Genomic DNA, 22,371 nt, shown 5'->3' with positions numbered 1-22,371 from the left:
TGGCCCTCAGGATTGTACACCAATAGGAAAGCTAGTCCACATAGGCCCGCCCCCTTCCCGCCCTCCCTCGCGCGCCTTGCCCCGCAGAAGTCGCCGGGAAATGTAGTCTTCGACACCCAGCTCCCTCGGTGGAGAAGGTGACCGGGTTGCTACTCATGTAATCCCAGTAGTGGTGGTGTGATGTTCGGCGTCAGACACTCTAGTTCTGGCTCAGTTTAGGCTTACTCACATACTTTGTTTTCATGAAAAGTGATGCAGAAAGTCAGTGCTTAACTACAGGATTATTATGAGTGGCCATGAGCAAGCTTATCTCAAGAAGGTGAAGAGTCTAAGAAGATGGTTTCTCCTTCAATGCCCTGGTGGCTTCTGGATCAGTTTCTACAGAGGATTATGTATATAAATGCTGTTTTTATCAATAGCAGACACTACCTCCTTTTCCTGAGAGATGTGAGAAACTGTCTTTAATCATATTCGTTCAAAGACCAATTGCGGTCTCATCTTTGCAGAAAAGTGATTTGTAGAGGGAGGCGGAAAGGCATTTTAGTCTCAGAGCTGCAGCTACTTCTATGGAAGAGCGTAGACTCTTCGGTGATCTAAGACCTGAGGATGTTCAAAACAAACTTTCCATCTTATAAACCTACTTTTCTCCCCGCTTTGATTTTTCTGTTAGTTACATCACGATTTTCGCAGGTACTTTGACGCTAGTTTTTCTCTTTTGGCCCCTCCATTGATTTAAAACCAAATCATGGTGATCTCATCTTCCTCCTGGTTCTCAAATTTATATCTTCCTATTTATTTCCACTCTGGGTCTCATTACCCCTAACTTGGGCTACTTAAACAGGTTTCTAAATGGCATTTTTGCCTCAAATTTTTTCCTTCTCTTCCATTCTACAAAAGGCGATTTTTGTATGTTTTTTGTTTAAGCACACTCTGGACTGATCATATTGTTACCGACCTGGGTTCTTGGACTTTTTAATCAATAGAAATTGATGGGACCAAATGAAAAATTCAGGCAAGGCTTTATTGGGGCTCGAGCTGCAGCACAAGAAACAAAAACAAGTAAAAGGTTCTCTTTCTAGTTCCCTGAGGGAGGGTGAGCTGATACCTTATGAATCAGGATGGGACTTGGGTCCTGGGACCCAAGACCTTGGCTACAGTGGCTGCAGTGCATGAACCTGGACAAACATCTCTTTGAGGAACAAAATACAAAGAAACTATAAGATACTAAAAATAACTGCCATACATGCAGTTGGGGAAAATTATGGGCAAGAAGATTAAAAAAAAAAAAAACCTAAAATGCAACTGCCACTTCTATTTTTTTTCTTTTTTTGTCTTTTTAGAGCCACACCTGTGGCACATGGAGGTTCCCAAGCTAGGGGTTGAATTGGAGCTACAGCTGCCAGCCTACGCCACTGCGGCCTACACCACAGCTCACAGCAATGCTGGATCCCCAACCCACTGATTGAGGCCAGGGATTGAACCTGCATCCTCATGGATGCTAGTCAGATTCATTAACCACTGAGCCACAGTGGGAACTCCGCGGCTGTCACTTTTCAAGAGCCAAGAGCAAAATCAGGATGCTACGCCTGCTCCTGTGCACGCAGACCGCCAAAGTCACCCTCTGGCCCAACCCCTGCACCTGCTCCTACCTTTGCCCCATATGAGGAAGCAGCTCGCCCCACCTTATGGAGCAAGCAAGGGAAGCTGTTGTTCGTTTTCACTCCCCCCTGCTGTAGCAAGGACCTCAGTAAAACCTTGCCTGAATTTTACCTCTTACCAATTTCTTTTCGTTGTTTTTTTTTTTTTTTTTTTTTTTTTTGCTTTTTAGGACCGCACCTGCAGCATTTGGAGGTTCCCAGGCTATGGGTTGAATCGGAGCTGTAGCTGCTAGCCTACGCCACAACCACAGCAACATGGGATCCAAGCCGCATCTGCAACCTACACCACAGCTCATGGTAACACTGGATCTTTAACTCACAGAGAAAGGCCAGGGATGGAACCTGTTGTCCTCATGGATCTTAGTCAGACTCATTAATCACTGAGCCACAACAGGAACTCCCCCCTTACCAATTTCTATTCCTCTCTTGAAACCACTCCACATCAGATTGATAATTTTTAAAAATCACTCTGGCGGCAGAGGATCAATAAATAACCTGTGTTTAAAGATCTGGGAGGGAAGTTACCGTCGTGGCGCAGTGGAAACGAATCCAACTAGGAACAATGAGGCCACAGGTTCAATCCCCAGCCTCACACTGTGGGTTAAGGATCCAGTGTTGCTGTGAGCTGTGGGGTAGGTTGAAGACTCAGCTTGGATCTGGTGGTTGCTGTGGCTGTGGCGTAGCTCTGATTCAACCCCTAGCCTGGGAACCTCCATATGCTGTGGGTGTAGCCCTAAAAAAAAAAAAAAAAAGAGATCTGGGAGGCTATAGTGATAATTCCTATGAGGGAAAAGGCCTAAAGAAGGGTGAATTGATGGAAATAGGAAGAGGGAAATGGGAGACGTTTAGAAGTTCCCGTTGACTGGCTCCAGGTCCAGGGCTCATCACAGTGGTAAGTTCAAGGGGAAGAATAAGTTTGGAGCCTGTGAGGAGGGCGGTAACTTGCTATATTCTCTGCTTCCTGCTCAGCCTCATCCTGTGGTGTGTAGCAGTGACCATTCTTGCCATTAATCTCACCTCTTTTTCTTTGTCTTCCTGTTATAGCTGTGCTGACAATCACTATGCTTTAGGTTATTTTTGCCATCTGCCTCCTGTATATGGTGCTGGAAAATGTCTCACATGTGTGGGAAATTATCAATAAAGTCCTTGAAGGAAATTTGGGCTAATCCAAACCAATCATGAAAAGATACTTCACCCAATTTTTAAATTTAGAAGCTCTTGGTACATTACAAATTATACAAATATTTTGATAAACAAGAGATTTAAATGACATGTTCTGCCTAGCTAAATTATTTTTTTTTTGTATTACACTTTGAAAGTTCCACTAGTTATTCTGGGAATAAATGCGATTTGTCATTGACCTCCATTTGGAATACAGAATCTCAAACTAAAATCCAGAACTAGGGAATTCCTGTTGAGGCTAGGTGGGTTACAAATCCGACCATTATCCACAAGGATCTGGGTTCGATCCCTGGCCTCGCTCAGTGAGTTAAGGATCTGCTGTTGCTGTGAGCTGTGGTGTAGGTCAAAGATGCCCCTCGGATCTGGTGTGGCTGTGGCTGTGGCATTGGCTGGCAGCTGCAGCTCTGATTCGACCCCTAGCCTGGGAACTTCCATATGCCACAGGTGCAGTCCTAAAAAAGAAAAAAGAAAATAAAATCTAGAACTAGGTAATAATCAAGGAAAGAGAGCAAAGGACCTTATAAACAGAAACAAACATGTTATTTCCCCAGAAGCAATGACAAGATGTTCTTTGATACATATCTGCAGTCTTACTACTAAACAGAACAACTCACAGTGCTCATAAATTCACTGATAATGCACCTCACCTTATAGCAATCCTTTATCTGCTGAATGGAAAAAGATAGGTGATTAGGAATCCATTCAAGGTCATACAAATTAAATCATATTTAAGTAAATAATACTAATATTTTGGGTAAAGCATAAGCTGTGGGCACTTTGAGGGAAGGTAAACATAGACTAAACATGAGTGTTCCAACAATCTGATTGGAAAGTAGGTGTTGATATTTTAATTTAAGGAGGACAACAAAACATGAATTTTTTTTTTTTTTGTCTTTTTGCCTTTTTCTAGGGGCGCTCCCGCAGCATATAGAGGTTCCCAGGCTAGGGGTCTATTTTTTTAATTTTTTGTCTTTTTGCTATTTCTTTGGGCCACTCTCTCAACATATGGAGGTTCCCAGGCTAGGGGTCTAATTGGAGCTGTAGCTGCTGGCCTACACCAGAGCCACAGCAACGCGGGATCCGAGTCGCGTCTGCAACCTACACCACAGCTCACAGCAACGCCAGATCCTTAACCCACTGAGCAAGGGCAGGGACCGAACCCGCAACCTCATGGTTCCCAGTTGGATTCGTTAACCACTGCGCCACCACGGGAACTACCAGGCTAGGGGGTCTAATCAGAGCTGTAGCCACCGGCCTAGGCCAGAGCCACAGCAATGCAGGATTGGAGCCGCGTCTGCGACCTACACCACAGCTCACAGCAATGCCGGATCCTCAACCTACTGAGCAAGGCCAGGGATTGAACCTACAACCTTATGGTTCCTAGTTGGACTTGTTAACCACTGAGCCACGATGGGAACTCCTAAAACATGAAAATTTACAAGAAGTTTCTATATACCTCAACTTAGGTACAAATATTTCCATTAATTATTTTGAAGAAGGGATAAATTGAAACTATCAATTACATCTGAGGAAAATGTCAAAGTTTAAATTTTTAACCAAATTATGGAATTTTAAGGCAATGGTAAAGCCAGTAATAAATTCAATTAGCACAGAATTGTATTCCAGGGGAAAAAAAGCAGCACATGTAGAGGAGCTTTGGTTAAGAAAATACTTTATATCAGAGTTTTTAACATAGTGACTAACATCATTCATTTAAACATTAAAATATATAAAAGGAAGTTATAAAGAAAGGGGTTAATTCAGTAATGCACAGCAGCATTTCATAAGAACTTGGAGATAGCTTCTAAGTGTCAGGCTTACATCACATTCAATGACTCTGGTAGGAAAGTGATCTGAAAATCTTTTATTTTTCGCTATGGCATGCAGCAGGTTGATGTGGGATCTCAGTTCCCTAAAAAAAAAAAAAAAAAAAAAAAGAGAAAAAGAAAAATAGTAAGCCCTTTTTACTCAAGAATGGCCATGACAAAGCAGTAAAAATAATTTGCTTGTATAAAGCTTGACTTTTTATTTCCTTCTTCTCCCTCTTCTCCTTCTCCTTCTCCCTTTGTCTTTTTAGGGCTGCACCTGCAGCATAGAGAAGTTCCCAGGCTAAGGGTCGAATTGGAGCTGCAGCTGTTGGCCTATACCACAGCTCATGACAACGCAGGATCCTAAATCCACTGAGCAAAGCCAGGGATTGAACCCGAGTCCTCATGGATACTAGTCAGGTTCTTTACCACTGAGCCACGTTTTACTATGAGTCTTTTTTAACTGTCCATGTGATAAAGTGGGAAGTACATACAGTGTACTTCTGCACACAGAAGTTGGGGGGTTTGCTCAAAGGAAAGCACTTAAGGGCTAAACTAGCCACTATATTCAGGGAGCACCAGAAGGCCTAACCAGACAACTCTAGTTATTCAGAGCCAGGTGTTTGACAGACATTTTCCTTTCTTTTCTTTTTCTTTTTAGCTGCACCCACGTCATGGAGAAGTTCCCAGACCAGGGAGTGAACCCAAGCCATATCAGCGACAATACTGGATCCTTAACCTGCTGAGCCACCAGGGGAACTCCTGACAGACTTTTTCTTGAAGATGAAAAACACGAGACCATCTCTTCAATGGAAACAATGGATGATATTTGTTGATAATGAAATTTGAGCTTTCAAGTTAAAATGATAATTTTGGAAAATTTGTTCCTGTCACCGTGAGTTTGACAGCTTCCCAACTTTCTGAGATCAATGGTGATATTTTTGTGATTTTTAAAAATATCATATACCGAGGAGTTCCTGTCGGTGGCGCGGCGGAAACAAATCTGACTAGGAACCATGAGGTTGAGGGTTCAATCCCTGGCCTTGTTCAATGGGTTAAGGATCCAGCATTGCCATAAGCTGTGGTGTAGGTCCCAGATGCAGCTCAGATCTGGCATTGCTGTGGCTCTGACATAGGCCAGCATCACAGTTCTGATTCGAGCCCTAGCCTGGGACCCTCCATATGCTGTGGGTTCAGCCCTAAAAAAAGACAAAAGACAAAAAAATAAAATAAAAATAACATATACTGATACACATCAACATTTGGATGATCTGTATATCTCAGTGAACCAGTATTTTCCGAATGATCAATGCTTGATGTTACAAAATCATGACTGGGTAAAAAAATCCATTCAAGGACAAATATTTACTATCGTTTTTTTTTGAAACAAAAAAAAATTGTTGTTGCTATTTCTTGGGCCGCTCCCGCGGCATATGGAGGTTCCCAGGCTAGGGGTTGAATCGGAGCTGTAGCCACCAGCCTACGCCAGAGCCACAGCAACGCGGGATCCGAGCCGCGTCTGCAAACTACACCACAGCTCACGGCAACGCCGGATCGTTAACCCACTGAGCAAGGGCAGGAACCGAACCCGCGACCTCATGGTTCCTAGTCGGATTCGTTAACCACTGCGCCACGACGGGAACTCCTACTATCGTTTTAATGTAACAGAGTGCAAAAATCCATTGATAAAATTTTAGATTCCAAAAAAAAAAAAAAAAAAAAAGAGTTCCCCTCATGGATCAGCAGAAACAAATCTGACTAGCACCCATCAGGACACAGGTTCTATCCCTGGCCTTGCTCAGTGGGTTAAGGATCCAGTGTTGCTGTGAGCTGTGATTTAGGTCGCAGACGCAGCTCGAATCCCGTGTTGCTGTGGCTGTGGTGTAGGCCAGCAGCTACAGCTCCGATTTGCCCCCTAGCCTGGGAACCTCCGTATGCCTCTAGTGCTGCCCTAAAAAGATATATATATGTGTGTGTGTATATATATATATATATATATATATATATGTGTGTGTGTGTGTGTGTGTGTGTGTGTATATATATGTGTGTATATATATATGTGTGTGTGTGTGTGTATATATATATATACAGATTCCACGTTGCCAGACTATAAGAAATTACAAGGATTTTTAAATGGCTAAAATTTTATTTTTTTGTCTTTTTAGGGCCGCACCTGCCACTGCATGTGGGGGTTCCCAGGATAAGGGTCAAATCCAAGCTGTAGCTGCTGGTCTATGCCTCAGCCACAGCCACAGCAACACAGGATCCGAGCCATGTTTTTGACCTACACCACAGCTCAGGGCAATGCCAGATCCTTAATCCACTGAGCGAGGACAGGGATCAAACCCACATTCTCATGGATACTAGTCAGGTTCGTTAACCACTGAGCCAGGATGGGAACTCCTGAAAAGGCTAAAATTTTCAAAAGTACTTCTCCCTTTTTCCATTCACATCTGTGCAGAGCTGGATTTCCTTCATATATTTTAACCCAACCACAGCTTGAGTGCAGAAACAGATAAAAGAATCCAGTTTGATCTCACTAAGCAAAATCTTAATTTTTTTTTCAAAAAAACATAAACCATTGCCACTCTTCTCACTCAATCTCTTTTGGAAAATATTGTTATTACTCATAAAATTTATTTATTTAGTTATTTTCATTTTTGGCTTCCCTGAGGCATATGGAGTTCCCAGGCCAGGGATCAGATCTGAGCCACAGTGGCCACCTAACCCTCTGCTGCAACACCAGATCCTTAACCCATTGTGCTGGACCAGGGATCAAACCCAAGTCCCAGTGCTCCCAAGACACTGCCAATCCCATCGTGCCACAGCATGAGCTCAGTCTATTTATGCTAACATCTGTGATGAATAATTTTATGTGTTAACATAAAGGGTTTTTTTTGGGTGAGATTAACAACTTTTTTTGGGGGGAGGGCTGCACCTGCAGCATATGGAAGTTCCCAGGCTTGGGGTGGAATGAATTGGAGCCTGCCAGTCTATGCCACAGCCATAGCAACGCCAGATCCTTAACCCACTAAGTGAGGCCAGGGATCGAACCCACATCCTTACAGACATTATGTAGGGTTCTTAACACACTGAGCCAAAATGGGAACTCCCTGGGTGAGACTAACATCTAATCACTGAACTTTCGTAAAGCAGATTGCCCTCCATAATGTGGGTGTACCTCATCCAATCAGTTGAAGACTTGAACAGAAAAGCCTGCCTCCTCAAGCAAGATGGAGTTCTCCTGTAGATGGCCTTCAAACTTGATCTGACAGATGAAGGAGTGGTAGTCAGAAAGGGGATACAGGAAACCGTGTGTATGTCTGTGGCAGGGGGGTCAGACAGAGGAAACGTTATATGTGAAGGCTCAGAGGTGAGAAGGCATGGTGCATTAACGCCACGACAAAACTTTTTTTGTACTATATGGAGAAACATAAAAGAGAGAAAGTTGGAGGCTAGGATGGGAAGTAATAAAGGAGTTTGGTGTTGAGTTTGGAGATGGAAGTGACATGATGAATTCTGGACTTTTGACAAAGCAACCTGACAACTGAGTGGAGGGGGATTTGATAGGGGCAAGACCTGAGCTGTTATCAGAGTCCAGGTGAGAGAGAACTTAACTAGCATCCTGATGTATGTATACACACAGACACACACACAGACATATTTTTTGCTTTTTTAGGGCCACACCAGCGGCATATGGATCCCAGGCTAGGGACTGAATTGGAGCTACAGCTGCCAGCCTATGCCACAGCCACAGCCAGAGCAAGGCGGAATCCTTGCCCTCTGGGACCTATATACACCACAGCTCATGGCAATGCCAGATCCCGACCCACTGAGCGAGGCGGGGGATCAAACCCAGACGGATACTAGTTGGATCAGTTTCTGCTGGGCCACAACAGTAACTCCAGGATCCTGATAATTTGGATGTACAGGCATGAGTGGATTTATATTTATTATATATATGTGTGTGTGTGTATATGTATATATATATATATATATATATATATATAATGGATTTATTTTTAGATGACAGAATCTCCATACTTGACACTGGATTTTAAGTGGGGAGTGAAGGAGCAGGAATTAAGGATTACTTCTAGATTCTGGTTCAGGCAACTGAGTAGAAGGATGAAGACATGCATAGAAATCAGAAACACTGAAAAAACAGTGGGGACCTACAAGTTCAAGTTTTCTGAGTTCACCAAAGTGGAGCTGTCCATTACGTAGCTAGAAGTACTGGCTTGTAACTCAGGAGAGGAGTCCAGGCTGGAAATAAGAGATTTGGAAGTCATCACCATTTAGGTCCTGGGGGAGGCTTAGACTGAGCAGGGAGCATGAGAACAAGCCTCGGGAAGTAAGTCTTCCGATTGATGTTCAATACAAGAACTATCCTTTCACGGCGTCTTTAGTCTTTTCTGCGTCATTTTCCGGAATTTGGACTAAGTGGAGAGGGGCTCTGGCATAGAGGTTTTTTACAAGCAGGGCCGGAACAGCTGCCCTAGCTGTTAGAGCAAACTGAGAAAGTCTCAAGGTGCACTGCTACCAGAAGAGAGCGATTGCTGTTAAGACGATGTGGGGGTTATCAACGGTTGTAAAAGTAAGTTTCAAGAGCCGTTATTTCTTTGTGGTCGGAAATCAATTCTTAGACGGTAACGAAGGCCGGCCAGCCGGGAGATTGGGGGGATGGGCTGGACCCGAATTTGTTGCCATGGAGATGGGGCGGATTAAAGTGTCCGAGATTATTCGAAAGGGACACTAACAGTGAAAGGACCAAAAAAAAAAAAGAGAGAGAGAGAGACAGATGCTGGAGAAAGTAGTTATTTGGAATCATACACGGTAGGTGAAAGAGTCAGCACAGCAAAATCAGACGGCTCGCCCTGGGGACCACCTACACACAAAGGGGAACCGGGTTCCGCTCACCGGAAGCAGAACCTCTGCCCTTGGCGCATTACGCAGTCCCCGGCGCATTACGCAGCCCCCCGCGCCGGAAGAGCGCCCTGCTCGTTTGGTTGTTCCCCACCGCCCCAGTGGGAGGGGGCCACGGGGCCGCTAGACTGAGCCCTAGGAGACGTCGGCAGCGCGGACCTTCCGCGGTCGAAGAGCCAAGGAGCGACCTGTGTTGTCTGGAAAAAGAGAGAGAGGAAGGTCGCGCAACTGGGCACTGCTGCGGAGGGATCCTGTTTCTGGGTGGCGGAGGGATTTGGTCGTACGCTGACTTCCGGCGAGCCCCGACCTGAGAGGAAAAGCCCCGAAGGAAACAATAACAAACGTTGGAGGAAGCGGTTTAGGGTTTCTTGCGTTGAGCGGGTTTCGCCTGAGAAGATGAGCTTCGGCCCCTGTCAGCGGACGTGAGCGCCATCAGTGGGCCCACCCAAAGCTACTCTCTCTGCGCCGCGGGCCCCTGTGCGACCATGGCGGGCATTGGGCCGGGGGGCTACGCGGCGGAGTTTGTGCCGCCTCCGGAGTGCCCGGTCTTTGAACCCAGCTGGGAGGAGTTCACAGACCCGCTCAGCTTCATCGGCCGCATCCGGCCCCTGGCGGAGAAGACCGGCATCTGCAAAATCCGACCGCCCAAGGTACCGGAGTCTGATCGGGTTCGCTTGACTTCCCGGCCCTTCTGTCCTTTCACGTTCACTTGCCCTGGTTTCTCGACACCTGGACGCTGCGTTTTTGGATGTTTCTGCCTTGGTTTCTTTGGGGTCTCATGTAGGCACGTCCGGACGCGAGAGAGTGGTGCCCCTGGGGCCTTTCCGCCTAGAACTTGGGAACTGATACTTTCCTTCCTCTATTGGGTTGTGGGCAAGGGTAACAAAAGCTTTCGGTCTTTCGTTGGCCTGTAAGGTGTTTGAGTTACTGACACGACGTCTTTACACTCGCGTATAATTCTTATTAAGGTGTCACAGTAAAAACTGCTGTTCGATCGGTGGGCTGTTTCTTCAAGCCCTTTTGATGCTTGATTTATTAAGTATTTGGAGGCCTCATCTCAGGGCTGAGGTTTTTAAGATGGTAATGTAAACCTCTAGTTGTTCCCTTAGGATGGTTTCACCAAACAAGAACCCCAGAGTGATTACTGCTGCAATGAAAAGTCTTCTCGGGGGAGGAGCAGCAGCAGCATTTATTTTTAAAATCTAGAGGCTTAGAAAGGATTTGTCAAATGAGGTGGAAGAAAATGTCGAATCTTTTGCTGTAAGGAACCATGAATCAAAGATTTGCGAATCGCGATGATAGCAAATAACTGGGTTTGCCAGTGGATTAGTTATAATATCAATCTTTACGATGAAATTTAGTGCCCCAAGAGGTTGAATACTTGCTCAAGGTCAAAAGGTTTTTTTCTCTATTCGTCAGACCAGTGCTTTCCAAATGACATTCCTGGTTCACCTGCACCGGAGGCAGCCGGATGCTTGTTAAAATGCATATCTCTAGGCCTCATTCCCAGTCTAGAATCAGTTTCTGGATATGAAAGTTCTAGAAGCTGCTTTTCCAATAAGTACTCTCATGATGCTTAATGAACATTAAAGTGTGTGAACCCTACCCTTAGTGCTTCTTAAAGGAGTACCTTGCTTTATGTCCTGTCTACTAGCAATAAAAATAACATATTGTCCTTTTATCCATTGTATTTTAAAAAGCATCTGCTCTGGCCACAGGCTATCCCAGAGGTGTGTGCAGCACTGTGAGTAAAAAGAGCTTAGACCGTGGGGGGGGGGGGCTTGGGGAGAGGGGGAGCTAATTCAGCGTTTACAGATTATTTCATTTAATATTGTTTGAAGCTCCAGAAGGGAAACAAGGTCTCATTTTACAGATGAGGCAAATCTGCATAAGTTAAATAACTTAGATATGTGATCTTGGGCAGTGGCAAAGTAAGTTTTGAATCTAGATCAGTCTGTTTGTTTTTAAAACCCAGACAAGCTTCTCCCCTAGTTCTCAATGAATTTAAGATTATAGACTATCAGTTGGCAGAGAAGGTTGAACAAATAATTACTGTGATGAATGAGGATATATGTATTGTCATCCTCCAAAAGTTTAACTCTTTAAAATTTTTAATTGTCACTTAATACTTTTTCTGTAAAGATTACCTAATATTGACAAAACCTTAAGTACTGAAGTTTTTCCTAACCCATGTATTCATCTAGTGTATCGCCTTAATGAATAGAGACTGTTCATTTTTTTAAAATATAGCTGTATTACTTAAAAAAGACTGAAATAATATACCTTCTCTGTGTCATGTAATTGTTATTTAAAATAAATGTTTACAAACATTTCAGTATTTCAATATTAGGGGATTTCTTTAGTTTCCAAGGTAAGATAAAAAATTTTTTGACTACTTTTCACATTTTTAAATGCATTTACTATTATTTAGGCCAAATCAAACTATGTTGTCTGGAACTCTACTTGAAATGTGTTTTCTCATTTCATTTATAGCACATTTTTAATCTGGAAATTATCCTTGTTCTGTGGGTTTGCCTTTTTTTTTTTTTTTTTGAATATCTGGGTGCCCAGAAGCTGGGCTTTGGACAAAACATTTATATAACAGTCTTATAAAGTGCTGTGTCACATTGAACATGAATAAAAAACATTATCCAATTACATAAGTACTTTTTGAAAGTTAGTTTTGGGGCTTTAATTTTACCTGTTTTTGTTTCTTTCAAATTTTGTTTTCCTTGTAATTTGATAAACTTGGATGTTTATTAGACACAGTATTGAGACACCTGAAGTTGTTGCATCCCACTTGAGTAACTAGGGAAGGTGTAACTGGGATGTAAATAATGGGCTTGGTGAGATTTGAGGAGGAAATAGATATAATAATTTCAATATTAGGATATTAGAGTTAAATGGGAACTATACTCAATATTCTATAGTAACCTATAGGGGAAAAGAATCTTTAAAAAACAGATGTATGTATTTATAATTGAATCCTTTGATGTACACCTGAAACTAATACAACATCGTAAATGAGCTATACTTCAGCATAATTTTTTTTTTTTTAAAGGGTCATTCCCACGACTTATGGAGGTTCCTGGGCTAGGGGTTGGATCGGAGTTGTAGCTGCTTGGCCTACACCACAGCCACAGCAATGCCAGATCCGAGCAGTGTCTGTGACCTGCACCACAGCGCATGGCAACGCTGGATCCGTAACCCACTGATTGAGGTCAGGGATTGAACCTGCGTCCTCAAGGATACTAGTCAGATTCATTTCCGCTAGCCACAATGGGAACGCCAAAGATTTTGTTTTAATTAAAAAAAAAATAAGAACCAGTTATAAGATGACAAGACTTACTTAGAAAGCTATCAGTTCATGTTCCACATGTAATGTGTCAATATCAATATCATGGTTGTCATATTATAGCTTTGCAAGGTGAGATCACAGGGGAAAGGAGGTAAAGGGTACATAGCATCTCTCTGTGTTATTTCTTACAACTGCCTCTGATCTATGGTTCTCTCAGACTTAAAATGTTAATTCAAAAGTTGAAAAAAATTAGAAATAAATAATAGTAAATCATTTTAGCTATGTATTACTGTTTACTCTGAAGAAGACTTATAAGTCGATTTGTTGTCATCATTTGTGGCAATTCACTCCTTAGAGGAATGAATAGTGCATTCCTTGCTTAATAACCAACATGTTAATTTTTTTTTTCTGTTTAGGACTGGCAGCCTCCATTTGCATGTGAAGTAAAAAGCTTTCGTTTCACTCCCAGAGTCCAGCGCCTGAATGAACTTGAGGTGAGTGGTGTTATGTCATAGTTTTGTCTGCTGATCTGTTCTTTATTTGAGAAGGTCAGGGCTCAGAATTAATGTTATTTGAGACTAAATGGAAGAAAGTTTCTGATTAAAAAAAATATTTAAAATATTTACTATAATTTTTCTTTTTCTTTCTTCCTTTTTTTTTTGCTTTAGGGTTGCACTCGCGGCATATCGAGGTTCTCAGGCTAGGGGTCAAATCAGAGCTGTAGCCACCGGCTTATGCCAGAGCCACAGCAGCACCGGATCCGAGCTGCGTCTGCGACCTACACCACAGCTCATAGCAACACCAGCTCCTTAACCCACTGAGCGAGGCCAGAGATCGAACCCTTGTCCTCATGGATGCTAGTTGGGTTTGCTAACTCCTGAGCCATGATGGGAACTGCTAACAATTCTTTTATTAAAAAACCTGGGTTTGGAGTTCCCGTCGTGGCTCAGTGGTTAACGGATCTGACTAGGAACCACGAGGTTGCGGGTTCGATCCCTGGCCTTGCTCAGTGGGTTAAGGATCTGGCGTTGCCGTGAGCTGTGGTGTAGGTCTCAGAATGCAGCTCGGATCCCACGTTGCTGTGGTTCTGGCGTAGGCCAGCAGCTACAGCTCCGATTAGATCCCTAGCCTGGGAACCTCCTTATGCCTTGGGAGAGGCCCAAGAAAAGGCAAATAGGCAAAAACAAACAAACCTAGCTTTCAGGAAGTTTTGTGTTTTGTTGTGTTTTGCTCTAACAGAACTTTTCTAGAACTCTAATCCAATTTGTTAAGATCTCTCTTTAAATATTACTCTCTTAAATTTTCTAAGTTGGTATCTGTTTAGATAGTTGTTCTGCCTGCCTACCACATTTTCAGAATATTCTTCAGTATGGTAAAAAAACTGTTTCAGGGTACAAAAGAGGAATTTTAGATAGCTAAGGCTTATTAATATGGCATGCTGAGTTTTTTTTTCCCCTTGGTATTTCTAAAAATTTTTTTGAGATTTTAATACCTGTTTTTTCTCTTTGTTCTTTTATAAGATACTTGATGAAGGTATCAGTGAGGGAGAGGATATGAAGTATGCATACTATCTACAGATGAAATTACAGGCTTAGAATGCTTAGAAGCAGAATAATCTGATTTACTAAATTTTCTGGTTATCTTAAAGTTAAGCTAACTTTTTTTTTTTTTTGTCTTTTGTCTTTTTAGGGCCGTACCTGCGGCATATGGAGGTTCCCAGGCTAGGGGTCTAATCAGAGCTATAGCTGCTGGCCTACGCCATAGCCACAGCAATGCCAGACCCAAGCTGCGCATATCACCTACACCACAGCTCATGGCAACACTGGCTCCTTAATCCACTGAGCAAGGCCAGGGATTGAACACACAACCTCATGGTTCCTAGTCGGATTCGTTTCCTCTGCACCATGACAGGAACTCCAAGTTAAGCTAACTTTTACAAAAAGTTGCTTTGGTTGATAGTATGAGAACTTTTAACATATATTTTTATTTTTGGCCTTAATGAAGTTTAGTAAAGATATTATGCTTTTTATTAATTTATTTTTCAAGGTTGGACTAAGCAATAAAGAAAAGTCTGAATTTCTTTTGAGTACCTTTGTTAAGTAAAACTCATTTGTTTTTAGCTGTAACTTAGTTGCTATTTTTGATTTCTGTATTTTAATAATTTTAGGCAATGACCAGAGTAAGACTGGACTTCTTGGATCAACTAGCGAAATTTTGGGAACTTCAAGGTTCGACCTTGAAGATCCCTGTGGTAGAGAGAAAAATCTTGGATCTGTATGCTTTGAGCAAGGTGAGTCTTGTATTTGGTTTAGAAATTGGAACAGTAACTAGTGAATTTATGAAATTAGGAATTTCAGATATGCTTCATGGGAAACATTGCTTTCTGTTTAGGATTTGTTTGACAGTGAAATGCAAGCATGAGTCAATGAAAATGATAAATCTTCAAGATATTTAAAAAATCTGTTTCAGGAATTCTCTGGTGGCTCAGTTGGTTAAGGATCTGGTATTGTCACTGCAGTGCCTTGGGTTGCTGCTATGGCACAGGTTTGATCCCTAGCCCAGGAACTTCCACATGTTCAGGTGTGGCCAAAAAAAACTGTTTCATAATTTGTTTTGAGATTAATGTTTAATGATTTACTTAGAATAGTAGGTTCCATTTGCAGTGTGCAAAAGAAATGATACCAGCTTACTAATATTATCTTCTGTTGAATATATAGTGTCTTATGTTGAGCTTGTCATGTGTTTTTTCTTTTTAATTGTTTTTGTCATGCTTTTCTTCTACCTCTTCTTTTTTTTTTTTTTTTTTTTTTTTTTTGTCTTTTTGCCATTTCTTGGGCTGCTCTTGCGGCACATGGAGGTTCCCAGGCTAGAGGTGGAATTGTAGCTGTAGCCACCGACCTACACCACAGCCACAGCAGCTCGGGATCCAAGCCACGTCTGCAACTTACACCATAGCTCGAGGCAACACTGGATCCTTAACCCATTGAGCAAGGCCAGGGATCGAACCCGCAACCTCATGGTTCCTAGTCCGATTCGTTAACCACTGTGCCACGACGGGAACTCCCTTTTTTTCTACCTCTTGATTGAAAATTTGGCATATTAAAGAGACTCATGTTACTCAACATTCTCATGTGTGGTGCATATCAGTTGTATAACACCTATAAGTAGTGTTAGTGGTTAACTGAGGGCAGCATTATCTAGTAGAATGAGTGATAGATTAAAAGTTAAAGGTGAAGAATTTAGACTAATTTTTGCCTAAATTTAGGTTAACTTTGTAACGTTACATTTCCTGGTGTGAAATAAACTGACTTGCAATGGGGTTTATAATAGTTACCTTGAAAACATACAATAATAATAAAAAAAAAAATCTATGGGAGCTCCCCTCAAGGCGCAGTGGAAACGAATCTGACTATGAACCATGAGGTTGTGGGTTTGATCCCTGGCCTTGCTCAGTGGGTTAAGGATCCAGCATTGCCATGAGCTGTGGTGTAGATTGCAGACGTGGCTTGGATCTCGAGCAGCTATGACTGTGGCTGGCAGCTGTAGCTCCAGTTAGACCCTTAGCCTGGGAACCTCCGTGTGCCACAGTTGCAGCCATTAAAAAAACAGAATAAAACAGGAGTTCCCATCGTGGTGCAGTGGTTAATGAATCCGACTAGGAACCATGAAGTTGTGGGTTCGATTCCTGGCCTTGCTCAGTGGGTTAAGGATCCGGCGTTGCCACGAGCTGTGGTGTAGGTTGCAGACGCGGCTCGGATCCCTAGCTGCTGTGGCTCTGGCGTAGGCCGGTGGCTACAGCTCTGATTCAACCACTACCCTGGGAACCTCCCTATGCTACGGGAGCGGCCCTAGAAAAGGCAAAAAGACAAAACAGAACAATGACTGCTCTGACTTGCGAGTGGAGACAGCTAGATTAGTGAGGAATTTTGCAAAACAACTTATTTTTGTGGCCTTTCATGTCCTATGATTGATAGACTATTTTGAAATAAAAATTCCACTTTTGGAAGATTTCACTTTTTAGGGAAAAAAGTAGAAAAACATTTAAATTATGTTCTGTGATACAATTTAAAATTAATGTTAGGTCTGAATTCTCTATATTTTAAAAATTTTATACACTACTAAGCATTTTAGAAAGTGTAGTCTTATGCTGAAATACAGCTCTAGGCTTATTTTATCAGTTGAGTAATACCAGTAATCAAGCACTGTGTGAAAATTATCTAGTGCAGCTGCTTGAAAAACTACGTACCAAAGGACAAATTATAGTGAATTTGAAGGGTGAGTTTGTTTCTTGTAGGGAACCATTAGGATAAAAATTTGGTTTAAGGAGTTCCCATTGTGGCTCATCGGTAATGAATCTGATGAGTAGTATTCATGAGGACACAGGTTCAGTCCCTGGTCTCTCTCAGTGGGTTATGGATCCTGTGTTGCTGTGACCTGTGGTGTAGGTCAAAGATGTGGCTCAGATCTGGCATGGCTGTGGTGTGACTTTATTTCCAATTCGACTGCTAGCCTGGGAACTGTCACGGGTTCGGCCCTAAAGAGACAAAAAAAATACATTTTGTCTTAAGAATTCCCTTTTTGACATTTTTATTCAGTGAAAACTTAACTACTGACTTACTCTGTGATGCTGTTTAAGGTTCTCAATATGTTTGGTATGATTCATGTAGCTTAAATATTTGAAAAATCTTTTCAAAATTATTTAATCATTGACATGAATAGTGTTATGGTAATCTTCAGCCAAAACTCATGCCACGCACATACCTTAGTTCTAGTTTTATGAATACTCTAGGAAATTTGATAGAATAAAGGTATAAGCAGATAACCTATTAAGTTGAAGCTGTTCCTATATCATTAATTTTCCAGTTAAAAGGTACGCATTAGGTTTGATATGATAGATTGTTTTCTTGGTTTAACAGAGTTATAGGATTTCAAAATTAGGAAGAGATTTTAGAGGTAACCTAATCTAACCTTGTCCACAATTCTAACATTTGTCGTCTAGACGGTTTAACTCCCATCTTGAGAAACCCAGTTCCTTTTTGTGCAGAAGAAGAATATTGCTCATAAAGTTTATCTTGCTTTGCAAATATGTGGTGATTAGAGGTTAACTTTGTCTTTGGGGTTAATTGGAGCCTTGAAGTGCCCATGGACGTTTCTTTCCCTTAACCCTTGAGAATGCATATAAAACCAAGATTGAAAGCTGAAAGGCAGGCATTTTGATTTGTAGTTATTTTGTTTACACTTTATAATACTTCTGTTCCCTAAATGTCAAAGTGAGATTACTGCTTCTCACCACAGGAATTTTTTCCTTTACTTTGCGGCTTTACATTAGGCAATGTGTGATGTACAAGTTTTAATTGTCCAGCTGGGTAAGTCTTTCTCTGTGTTCACACTTCTTTAACCACCGTCCAGATAAAGAGCATTTACAGCCTCTCTAGGGCTCCTTCGTCTCCCTCCCAGGCAGTACTTCTCCCAGAGGGAATCACTGTTTGACCTCCACCGTCGGTGAATGTCTCATTCATACAACATCTTACTTTCTAGCAAGAGGCTCAGGCTGAAGACTGCAGAAAGTACTGAGAGTTCTGATATTTTTAGGTTGTTAGGTCTTACTTTTACTTAAAAAAAAAATCATTTTTGGCTCATATCTGATTAGTTCTCTTGAATTTGTGTTATTTTAGATGTTATTTTGATGCTTTGATTCCCACTGCTTTTTAGTGGGAAGCAGATTTTCAGGATTCTGAGTCAGTTGTCAATGGGATTGTTTCCTGTTTTGATTAAATCACCTCATCTTTCTCCCTGGGTTTTGTTTGTTTGTTTGTTTGTTTGTTTTCATGTCTATTTTGGGTAGTACCCATGGCATGTGGAAGCTCCTGGGCCAGAGATGGAACCCATGTCACAGTAATGACAAAATGACAATGCTGGGTCCTTAGCCACTGAGCCACCAGGGAACTCCTCTCCCTGCTTTTTTTTTTTTTTTTTTTTGTCTCTTTAGTGTTGTACCTGCAGCCTGTGGAAATTCCCAGGCTAGGGGTCAAACTGGAGTTGTAGTTGCTGGCCTACACCAGGATCCAAGCTGTGTCTTGCAACCTATACCACACCTCACTGCAACGCTGGATCCTTAACCCACTGAGCAAGGCCAGGGGTTGAACCCATGTCTTAATGGATACTATTTGGGTTCTTCACCACTGAGCCACGATGGGAACTCCCCTGGTTATTTTTAGATAGCAAAAACTTACTTGACATGTCTGTAATTTAATGCAATTTCACATTAACAATTACTTTCTATTTTTTTTTTTTTTTGTCTTTTTTTTTGCCATTTCTTGGGCCGTTCCCTCAGCATATGGAGGTTCCCAGGCTAGGGGTCTAATCGGAGCTGTAGCTGCCAGACAGAGCCAGAGCCACAGCAACGCAGGATCCGAGCCGCGTCTGCAACCTACACCATAGCTCACGGTGATGCCGGATCCTAACCCACTGAGCAAGGCCAGGGATCGAACCCACAACCTCATGGTTCCCCGTTGGATTCGTTAACCACTTCGCCACAACGGGAACTCCTATTTTTTTTTTTTTTTTTAAAGGGTTGTACCTGCAGCATATAGAAGTTCCCAGGCTAGGGGTCAAATTGGAGCTGAAGCTGCTTGCCTAGGCCACAGTCACAGCAATGTAGGCTCCAGGCTGTGTCTGCAGCCTACACCACACACAGCTCATGGCAATGCTGGATCCTTAATGCGCTGGGTGAGTCCAGGCATTGAACCCTCAACCTCATGGGTACTAGTTGGGTTCTTTTTTTTTTTTTTTTTACTTTTGCTTTTTAGGGCCACACCCATGGCATATGGAGGTTTCCAGGCTAGGGGTCTGATCAGAGCTACAGCTGCCTGCCTATGCCAGAGCCACAGCAACGTGGGATCCGAGCAACGTCTGCGACCTACACCACAGCTCACGGCAACACCGGATCTTTAACTCCTGAATGAGGCCAGTGATCGAACCTGCAACCTCATGGTTCCTAGTCAGATTTGTTTCCACTGTGCCATGACGGGAACTCCACTAGTTGGGTTCTTAACCCACGGAACCAAAACAGGAATTCCATCTACCTCCCCTTTTTTTATTTTCTAAGTTTTCTTTGTGACTATCAAAAATTTATTTTCAGATTTTTCCAGAAATAGAAATCGGTCACTATGCTCATCAGATAATCTGTCGTTTCATTTTCTTCTTGGAGTCATTCCTCTGGAGTTCTCTTTCCTGCTTAAGTCTAGACTGGTGGGTTTTTAAGGTTAGCTGTTTCACTGTTATCATTCTGGGAATTCCCTGCGACTCTCCTTATTTTAAGTCTTCCTATTACTTGGTTTACTCCTGTTTTGGTGGAGCATTTCTTCTAGTTAGATGAGCAAGAAGGTAAATGGGATGTAAATTTTTTGCTTGTCTAAAAATTTTCTACTTTTTAAAATTTTTTATTTTTTTTGTCTTTTGTAGGGCCACATGTGTGGCATATGGAGGTTCTCAGGCTAGGGGTCTAATTGGAGCTGTAGCTGCCACAGCACACACAGCCACAGCAACTCGGGATCTGAGCCTCGTCTGCAACCTACACCACAGCTCATGGCAACGCCGGATCCTTAACCCACTGAGCAAGGCCAGGGATCGAACCCGAAACCTCCTGGTTCCTAGTCGGATTTGTTAACCACTGAGCCACGACGGGAACTCCTTGTATTCTTTGATAATTTTTTCCATTTATGTTTTCTCTCTTATTGATTGGGTGTGAGATATATAGTCTGATCTTCTAGTTTACTTACCTGTTTCTTTGTTAGGTTAGGAAGTCCCTCTTTAGACTCTTCCTGAGAGTAAATTTCCAGGCTTCTGCTGGGGTAGGAGAGGGATGGTTTCCTGGCTGTGCTGACTGGGGGAGGTCTGATTGCTTTTATGCAAGTTTTCAGCCAATGCTTTTCTTCATAAATTTAATTGTGAAGGCATTGCCGCTTCCATTTCTTTAGCACTTCCAGGTTCTGTGTTGTAGAAGCTTTTCCTTGGCTTTATTCTATTGCAAGTGTTTGAGGATTTTTGTCTTTGTTTTTGCTTGCTAGAGTATCATTCATATGTCTGCTTTTCTCTTGGTCTGTTTGTCCTCTTGAGAGTATGTTTTTTTGTTCCTCTACTTTTTAGTGGAGCTTTGAGAGGGAGCTTTTAAGTAGAAGGCTGCTTCTACTTTTTGTCTGTTAAGATTGTCTCTTGCTAGTTAGACTTTTTTCATTGGGCATTTTGGCTTTAATTAACTTCACTCTTGTTGAGTTTTGATTAAGTGCTTGTCTTCATTGTGTTCAATTTAAGCGCATGCCATGTATCTTTTTTTTTTTTTTTTTTTATGGCTACACCTGTGGCGTGTGGAAGTTCCTGGGCTAGGGGTTGAATCAGAACCACAGCTGCCGGCCTATAACACAGTCACAGGAACACCAGAGCTGAGGCACATCTGTGACAATGCTGGATCCTTAACGCACTGAGTGAGTCAAGGGATCGAATCCACATCCTCATGGATACTATGGCCGGTTCTTAACCTGCTGAGCCACAACCAGAACTGGCCATGTATCTTTTTTATAGGGCATGGGTCAATACTTTTCTAACGACAGCGGTGTGATATTACATGATGAATGTTTGAAATAACTAGTTCATATTTTGAAATCAGGCATGATGATCTTTGAATCTCTTAGCTGAAGTAAAGCAAGTTTCATATATTTCATTAGAGGTTTTGTGTGTTTTTATAGTATTAGGTCTGGTTAGATTGTTAGAGTGTTGTAAACGTGAAGCCAGAGTCATGGCTTTGGTTTCTCTCTGAGGTAGTTTTGTCTTACTCTTGGCCATACCCCAACTATGCTGGCTGTCATTTTCACAGCTGCATGCCAGAAATTGCCAGAGTTGGGTTAGAAGCTTGAATAATGTGAATTTGGCATGAAGTGCTTTGAATACACAACAGGTTATTACGTAATGGTGATAATTGTATTGGGTAACACAGGTTCCTGAGGGGGCTTCTGTTTCTTTTGACTTTTATGCTTCTCCCCACTTGCTTCAGCATATTGGTTTCCTCATTGTTCTGCAACACGCTAGGCTTGCTTCCCATGTGGGATCTTCACTCTGTCTGTTCCCTGTGTATCTTCTTGGGTAACTGCTGTACCTCCTTCAAGTCTTTGCTCAAATTTCACCTTTATAATGAGGCTTTTGGTGACTGTTTAATGCTTTAGTTTATCCTCATTCTCCTACTTGGAAGGCTTTTCTTTTATTTATTTATTTATTTATTTTGGTCTTTTTGCCTTTTCTAGGGCTGCTTTCACGGCATATGGAGGTTCCCAGGCTAGGGGTCCAATCGGAGCCATAGCCACCGGCCTACGCCAGAGCCACAGCAATGCAGGATCCGAGCCACATCTGCAACCTACACCACAACTCATGGCATCGCCGGATCCTTAACCCACTGAGCGAGGCCAGGGATCGAACCCGCAACCTCATGGTTCCTAGTCAGATTCGT

The 22,371-nt window shown here is 42.4% G+C and overlaps 1 protein-coding gene and 1 long non-coding RNA gene across 3 annotated transcripts in view; one reads left to right on the top strand and one right to left on the bottom strand.

The window, feature by feature from the left end:
- LOC102165305 lies at positions 4,503–9,620 on the bottom strand. Of its 2 annotated transcripts, XR_002344142.1 has the most exons (4): positions 9,482–9,620; positions 8,828–8,914; positions 7,830–7,971; positions 4,503–4,752 (listed from the first exon to the last, which is right to left on the bottom strand). It is a non-coding gene; the product is annotated as an uncharacterized LOC102165305 (long non-coding RNA). The 2 variants fall into 2 exon arrangements; XR_303532.3 differs by having other exon boundaries at positions 8,828–9,620.
- The window catches only part of KDM5A (lysine demethylase 5A), an 87,353-nt gene continuing 74,595 nt past the window's right edge, over positions 9,614–22,371 (top strand). Inside the window, exons 1-3 of the mRNA XM_021092486.1 lie at positions 9,614–10,224; positions 13,289–13,366; positions 15,040–15,162. Of these exons, the coding sequence (XP_020948145.1) occupies positions 10,060–10,224; positions 13,289–13,366; positions 15,040–15,162 (366 nt within the window). The 5' untranslated portion in view covers positions 9,614–10,059. The remainder of the gene's footprint in view (positions 10,225–13,288; positions 13,367–15,039; positions 15,163–22,371) is intronic.

This window comes from Sus scrofa, chromosome 5 (assembly GCF_000003025.6).
Source record: "Sus scrofa isolate TJ Tabasco breed Duroc chromosome 5, Sscrofa11.1, whole genome shotgun sequence".
In the NCBI taxonomy this organism is placed as follows: domain Eukaryota; kingdom Metazoa; phylum Chordata; class Mammalia; order Artiodactyla; family Suidae; genus Sus; species Sus scrofa.
Note: the sequence above shows the minus strand (reverse complement) of the source record. Positions and strands in the feature narration are given on the sequence as shown.